The sequence below is a fragment of the Limulus polyphemus genome, unplaced genomic scaffold (genome assembly GCF_000517525.1).
Source record: "Limulus polyphemus unplaced genomic scaffold, Limulus_polyphemus-2.1.2 Scaffold4510, whole genome shotgun sequence".
In the NCBI taxonomy this organism is placed as follows: domain Eukaryota; kingdom Metazoa; phylum Arthropoda; class Merostomata; order Xiphosura; family Limulidae; genus Limulus; species Limulus polyphemus.
The window spans coordinates 40,568-49,044 of NW_013670120.1; the positions used below are offsets into that span (position 1 = coordinate 40,568).

The 8,477-nt window shown below is 36.3% G+C and overlaps 1 protein-coding gene across 1 annotated transcript in view; it reads right to left on the reverse strand.

Moving 5' to 3' along the window:
• LOC111088818 overlaps window positions 1-8,477 on the reverse strand; it is a 26,878-nt gene that overhangs the window by 12,704 nt on the left and 5,697 nt on the right. Inside the window, exon 2 of the mRNA XM_022399883.1 lies at window positions 1,348-1,677. Within this exon, the coding sequence (XP_022255591.1) occupies window positions 1,348-1,677 (330 nt within the window). The remainder of the gene's footprint in view (window positions 1-1,347; window positions 1,678-8,477) is intronic.

An 8,477-nucleotide genomic window follows, 5' to 3' on the forward strand; every position in this document is an offset into this window, starting at 1 on the left:
GATAGCCCTCGTGTAGCTTTGCGCGAAATTCAAAACAAACAAATCCTCCTTGCTTGCTTGCTTTCCATACTTCATTTAGTGTAAAGGACGACAGTTTCAAGAGTCTAGTCGTATAGAAATTAATAAGCATTGCATGCGGGAATTTGACCTATATGTCTTGGTATGGATTGTCATGAGTACGTCGCACAGAAACTAATACGCACTGCATCTGGGAATTTGACCGGTATGCCTTCGTATGGATTAGCATAAGCACCTGTTTCATTCTCCAGCTGCTGAAGGTATGTGACAGTTGAATGGTTATGTTGTTTAAGTTATTGTTTCACTTTTCTGGAAGGAAAAGCTCTTGATTATATCACGTAATATCGCCTGGTACAAGTGTACGGATTTTGGTACTCATCTTTGTGTTCATGGTTTCTCACATTTGGGATACATTTTATTACAAGTCTCTTTCTGGATGGTCCTCGTACCCCAAGTTGATCAATGGTGCTTTTTATCCACTGCCATTAATTACGAAGGATATCCCAGTTTTGAAAATTCTAAATTATTCACATGGACACATTTTTATAATCTAAGTATATTACTATCTTGCGTCAGAAAGAAACATCACAAACTTTTCAGTTTTTGGTGTCATCACACTACCAACAAAAACCAAAGAAAGTCAAAATACAGTTCTGATACGCACCGTTTCAAGGCGACTTTATATTGGCTGTGTTTGTCACGTTACATGCTGATTTGCATATAACGTACTCAACTCTCTGTATTAACCAGGTTTTCCACAACTTTCGTTGTCTCTTGCAATAAGTGTAGGTTGAGCAACATGTCTTTTATTTTTGGATCATTCTGAATGAAGAAAAAATAATCATAACATCATGTTTCGAAGTCGTCAGCCCAACCAATTCCTAATTATAGAGAGAAGAACATTATGGTATTTTAATAGTTGTTGTTGTTTGAAATTAAGCTCAAAGCTACACAATGGGCTATCTATGCTCTGCCCACCACGGGTATCGAAACCCGGTTTTTAGCGGTGTAAGTCCGCAGACATACCGCTGTGCCACTGGGGGCATTTTAATAGTAGTACAACCGGTATAAAATTTCAAGCATGATTTTTGTAGAATTTTTTTTATTAAATGCTCCAAATGCACACTCAGTTATTAGCATTAAGTTACAAGGGTTTTAGGTGATAGTAAATAATTTAAGTCTTTATCTAAATCCCTAATTCCCTCCCCTTTAAAAATGGGTTTGAATTTATATCACAAATTAGTTTCCTTTCATCTGTTTGGTTGATATAAAATTTCTTACTAATTTCTCTATTATTATTTTCAAAGATTTGTCTTCTACATTATTTACCGGTGGAAGAACTTTCAATTTCTCTGTCGCCAGAAGACCTTTGAATTTGTTGGTCGTAGTTAACGGCTCGTTGTCTATCATACTTGATATGTGAAATATCCGAGACAAGGTAGAAGGTCCTCGACTTCCAGTTTCGTTTCTCAGCCGTTCACACTTATCTTCACTAACGTTGCTGGTGTTCATTGTTCCAGAAGCGGAAAATATCCGAGACGAGTTAGAAGGCCCTCGACTTCCAGTTTCGGTTTTTACTTGTCTACAGGTGTCTTCTTCGGCAACAGGTGGAAGTGGGTTGTTGTAGTGTTTGCCCACGATGTACACTTGTTCGGTCCACTGAAATAAAAATTAAACAAACTTCTCATTAACTAGAATTATAATTTTACCCAACCAGCACTTAAAGGTAGACCTTTCTTCATCAAGGGCAAACTGGACCATTTCCATCTACACGTTATATTTGTAGTTCTTGATAGCTTCAATACTTTTAAAAATCAAAAACGTAAACTTAAGATGAATGACAATATCTAAACGATAATTTTCTAATATTACTAATTCAAAATAATGTTGCACCTAACATTCAGCACTGTTTTTTAAAAACGCCTAAATGTTTTTTGTGTAATATTTTTACAACAACAACAGTGCTGTCTGTTATTGGATGAAAAAGAAAAGACACCTTTAGTTACCTCTGATATATATTTGCCCCACAACAAAGTAACACTAATAAGAAGTTTAAAAACATTAGCACAGTGAACTCATTAAAATTTTCCTATTTTTGTGGGATGTCTCAAAATGAGTAGAATTGTTTTTTAAAAAGACATTAATAACAAAATCAAGTTGCAGAAACATACTGCCTATGCAGAAATATTGTACTTTCCGAAAACTGTATATTTTCATATTCATTTGGGATACTTCCACAGTGGTATTGTAGTTCGATTAGTACAAAAAACAAACGTCATACTTGCTTGTTCTTTAACAGCCAATTCCTTACATTAGTGGTTTATGTTGAAATGTATTCAAGATAGTTGAAAACACGTATAATAGAAAGTTAGCAAGTCATATAAAAATCTAATAAAACTCTAAAACTATCTGCTGGTGAACTTCAGTGGTAAGAGTAATTTGTATTTACTTGTGATGAAGAGAGATTCACCTGTCAAACGTGCTAAGGTTATATCGTAGTTTTTTTAAAGTGGTCTGTTAAAAGAATAAAGTATCACATTTTTTTTTCTTTTTTTTGTTGCCAGCGTGACCATGTTAACATACGATGATTGCTTTAACTTTTCACTTTTTGATATGTAGTTAGGGAGTATACAGTGATGGAAAAACTTATTGCATTACCCTTTTTTTTCACATCTTCTTTGTTCCTGTAAGTTTCACGAGATTGTGCGCTGAGGAAGTGTCAGAATTACTGCAAAATGGTGATAGACAGTGTGTGGTGTAAGCTGATTCATATTTTAGTCATCCAAATACATATACCGGCTGAACACAGACGAGACAGGATGGTGCACTTAAGTTTCCTGTCATGCTCTCATGAGATCTGTGGACGACATTCGACAGTTCTGCAAGCTCATGCATTTCAGAACACGATCGTCAGTTGCTGTGGAAGCTTTCTTCCTACCCCTTTCCCTTGTGCCGCTACACACAGCTAGTCTTTCTATATCTCTGCACCCAGTGGCTCACAGTATCTAATCTGGCTCCCAATAAGAACCTCAGACAGCCTATAAAGCTGCTGATGTAATACGTAGACAGTATTGTATCATCCATAAAACACATTTGCACCTACATGCATTAGGGCCTCAAAACAGATGACGATTTCAAAGAAAAGTGTGAACAAATTGGGTGATGTAATATACTGTTCCACGATCGTAAGTTGTTTTTGGGTGAAATCATACATTTGCGTACAACACAGTTTTAAGTTTACAAGTTACTACTCAATATGTCAAGTTTATTTTAAATGAAAAAAACTGTGGGCAAGATGACTGGTGAGTGATGGATTCTACGTTTTCCTTCAATTCTCTCAGGGTGAGAGGACAATGATGATCTCCAACTTGCATCTGGTATTGCAGAAGACACGGGTTAGCGATAATTTCTAGTCCTTCATTTAGTCTTGTCGGAAAAGTAATGGGATAGAAATGGAGTTTGGGCCTGTAGAAGTCATGGGGAAATAGTGGAATCTAGGCTAGTACATAATCTTCTCGAAGTCATGAGGTAGCAGGAAAGACTAAGCTAAAGCACCATCTTGTACAAGTCATGGAGTGGCAGTGAAGACTAGGCTGGATTTTTTTCTCCAAGTCAGGGGGCAGCAATGGCTTTGAGATTTGTAAGCAGTCTTGTCTAGATCAGGAGGTAGAAATAGGTTTTCGTCATAGAAGTGATTAAAAAGAAATTGTAGAGTTCTAGATTTGTGCACAGTCTTGTCAAGGCAATGGGGCAAACGTATACTTCAAACTTTTATATTGTCTTGTTAAAATGACAGGGTAGTTCTGTAGAAGTGATGGACTAACGATAGAATTATGTCTTGTATTTAACCTTTAAGGGTTTGAGGAATGCATAAGATATTATTAATTTTCTTCTGCATACTCGTGTAAAACGAGGTATTAATAAATGTTTCATGTCATTTAATTACGGACGTTTTCTGGCTATAGTTTGTTTGTTTTGAATTTCGCGCAAAGCTACACGAGGGCTATCTGCGCTAGCCGTCCCTAATTTCGCAGTGTAACACTAGAGGGAAGGCAGCTAGTCATCACCACCCACCGCCAACTCTTGGGCTACTCTTTTACCAACGAATAGTGGAATTGACCGTCACATTATAACGCCCCCATGGCTGAAAGGGCGAGCATGTTTGGTGGGACGGGGGTTCGAACCCGCGACCACCAGCTTGCGAGTCGAGCGCCTTAACCACCTGGCCATGCCGGGCCTTTTCTGACGAGGTAATCTCGTTATAATTTTTTTTCGTACGCCTCCAGTGGCTCGTCGGTGAAATTGATGACTTATAATACTACAAATTTGGGTTTGTTCATTGCGGTGGACACAGCACAGATGGTCCATTTTTCAGCTTTGTGCCTATAAACCAACAAGTTGTAACCTGAAACCACAAAGAAATATTTTCAGTTAATTAATTTTATTATTTGCCTTGTAAAGAATATTATGTGATGAATTTAAATTATGCCTACACCTCGGGCTTAGTAGATTTTATTCAAACTTCCTATTAGGTGTTTAATGGAATTTATTGGTTTGCAAACAGAGAAAAAAAAAAGAAGTCGAAAATAGTTTTGTAATTAGGTTATTCACAATCAATAAGAAAATCAAAAGTGGTGATTAAAAGTTGCATGAGGAGAGTACCATTTATGGGCGTATGATGGAACTGTAAAGAAAATACGATGTGCAGACACATGTTGAAACCGTGGAAGAAAACAATATGGTTATGTGTTGAAACAGTGGAGAAAATACGATGTGCAGACACATGTTGAAACCGTGGAGAAAATACAATGTGCAGGCACATGTTGAAACAGTGGAGAAAATACGATGTGCAGACACATGTTGAAACCGTGGAAGAAAACAATGTGGTTATGTGTTGAAACAGTGGAGAAATACGATGCGAATATATATATATATATATGTTGATACAGTGGATAAAAAACAAAAATGCAATATGATGAAACATTGTAGAAAGAACAATGTGGCCATATTTTGAAATAATGAGGCAACAACAATGTGACCATCTGTTGAAATGATGGAGAAACTACAATGCTGAAAAAAACAAAAAAACATTTGTGGTTATATGATGCACGCGAAAGTAAGAATTGTGGCCGTGCTGCCCCATAAAGAAAATAATAGTTGTCATAGTATGTTTCCAAGTACAGAAAGTGTGATTTGTGACCGCATATTATATTATAATAACAGGTGAATATACAATACAGCATAGAGTTATTTACAAAAAGGTTTACCTCCACACTAGCGGAACAATATCAAATTTATATGAATACTAGTTTTGAAATTTCACATGTTCTCTGCAGTACAACGTTGGGCTGAAGAGAACATGTGAAATATCGAAACTAGTGTCCATAAAAATTTCGTATTGTTAGTGTGGATTTAAACTTCATTGTAAATACGCCATGCCCTCTTAGGATGTATGGCGTTGCAATAGGTAGTTCTGACATATATCCGCAATAATTTACGTCGCTATTAGCAAATGAAACAGACTTCGTACTTCATTCGCAAACTGAGGTCGCGGGTTCGAATCCCCGTCCCACCAAACATGCTCGCTCTTTCAACCGTGGGGGCATTATAATGTGACGGTCAATCCCACTATTGGTTGGTAAAAGAGTAGCCCAAGAGTTAGCGGTGGGTGATCTTACTAGCTGCCTTCCCTCTAGTCTTTCACTGCTAAATTAGGAATGGCTAGGGCAAATAGCCCTCGTGTGGTTTTATGCGAAATTCAAAACAAACAAACAATCGTACTTCATATTCCAGGGTTATTTATGTAACTCAAATTTTTGATGACTTTTATTAAACAGTACCATGTAAATCTGGCTTAAGTAATTCAGGATTCTGATAATACTAACATAGATGATCAAGTAAGGTTAATCTGATCATGTCGAATCTGGCATCGCTATCATACTGTATCGCTAAAAGTCAAGTTGGTTTCACAAATGATATTGAACATACGGCTGCTAAAATGATACATTTTATGTTAATGTTTTCTTCCACTTTTAGGTAACTTCCTGGACGACAGAAATTTGAGAGGTTCATGTTATCAAGGTGCTGAAAGACTTAGTGCATGAATTATAAAAATCATCTAATTTCAACAATCACTGATGTTAATATTTAGGCAAAGAAAGTTGCTACTAGATCAAACTCACGCTTTACATACTGTGATAAGTGATTTAAGTTACCTAGAATCTGCCAAACATATTGATTCATTATTTTGTTAGAACATTTATGTTAAGGAAACTTAAAATGGAATGAAATTATTTTTGCCTATAACAACCGCATTTCGTTGTTTCTGTGCAATAATATATGAACTCCTTTCACCCACATGTTTGCGATTACACCACTAACGAACTGTGAGTAGTGTACAGAGACTAGAAATAAATATACTCCTACCTCCGAGTTAGAAAGAGAATCAAAGCATCAGAACTCTGCTATGGCCTGGCCAATCACCAGACATGTACCTTACTGAATAGTGGTATCATTGACCGAACCCTAAAAAAAAAATCTTAGTAAACCAGTAAACTCATTTCCTTGGATTCTCTAAAAAAATTCTGTGCCAAAAATAGACATATGATGTGTAAGAGCCTTGTTGCAGTGCATAAGGCAAAGGGTTTCACCACAAAGTATTCACCCCATTTACATTTTCTCAGTGCTAATTATGTTTCCAGAATAAAGTGGCATTATTCCAAACTTGAGTGTTTATGTACTTGTGTACTTTCAGTTTTGATTTTATTGGAAATTGTTTGTGACGATCAGCGAAAAACGAGAACCAATAAGAGATTTTAGGATAAACAGAGTTCGATTTTTCGGCAAGTTTGTAGTTAATGCTATTTAGAAAAGATTTACGTTGAAAAATATTAATAATTTAGAGAGTTACACAATGCTACCATGCTTTTGCCTCCCTTCCCCAATGACTCAGCGGTAAATCTGAATGCTTATAAGGTTACAAGTCAGGTTTCGATACCCGCGGCGGCCACAACAAGAATAGTCCGTTGAGTAGCATTGTGTTTAAAACAAACAATCTTCCATGTTTTCATGTGTCTGCACTGTAAGCAGCTAAGACACTTTATTCATGAACAATACTACGTCGTGAAAGAGATATTGTTAAATTACGTTGAATAACAAAACCCATACAAGAGACAGTTGAAAACTATAGTTTCTAACAACATCAGAACATCTAAGCCACTGATAGAAAAAAGTCAACCAATAGAACTTCGTAAATATATGTTGTACTTATTGTATATACACGTAATTTAGAATACTTCATTACAAAAGGGAGTTTAAGGTTACCGATTTTTCCATATAAACCAACAGCTCAGTTGTTGATCTTTTTCTCATCTTAGCTAGAAAAATTTGATTAGAATAAAGTTTGGATCTGTCGCTTGGCAACGGCAGTGTTTGGTGTGCCCTCTACACTCAGAACTGGAAGTAGTCAGGTCAGCTGACCCATTGATGGCAGTTATCTTTAGCTGAATATTGATCGGTATTACAAAAGAACGAAATCACACAGCACTTTGAAAGTAGAGACAAAGGGTGGAACGTTAATCTTCTACCATTACACTTGTAAACTTAACAACGTATCTCACATAAACAGGGGCACTAAAAATACAGAATCGAGAGAAAAAAACTTCTTAGGTACGTCATAACTAGTAATTATATCAATAAAGTTTGGAATTATTTATTAGTTTTCAATCGTTAATCGTCTTGTCCATTGTTTGTTTGTTTGTAATTAAGCACAAAGCTATACAATGGGCTATCTGTGCTCTGCCCACCACGTGTATCGAAACCCGGATTCTAGCGTTGTAAGTCCGCAGACTTACCGCTGTGCCATTGGGGGGCCGTCTTGTCAGACTTTGAATAATCCACTTGTAGTTCGACGTAAATTGAAATGGTGAATTATATTTACGGTGACTCTTTTTCACGAAAGTAGTGCTTTTTTTAAAGAATTTCTTAACACTAGATATCATGAGAGAAATGTAGAAGCAGCTTCTTACAAGTATTTGTTGATCATTTTTTATGCATTCCATTCTTTTACAACCAGGCAACGCTTATTTCCAACCGTTCCGAACTTAAGTGGTGAGAGTATATAGTCAGTTATGTATATATTTAACTTATTAAGTTACTTAGTTAACCCACAGAGTCATATTATATACATTACCTGCTTCCGTGTCTAGCCACAGCTATGTTGCCAAGCGACCAGTATCACATAAATTCATGCTTCACTTTAGTTGTACTGACTACAAACTGAATTTGTTAAAGTCTGAATTCCAATAAAAATACAAAAGGGTGAAATATTATCTGGTGTCTCCAAACTTAAAGTAATGACTTTGTTTAAATTTTACTCCATTACTTTTCAAAATACTTTATAATTGTTTATATTGACTGTAGTGATTACGTAACCCAGGCATCAGTGCTTAAAACACACT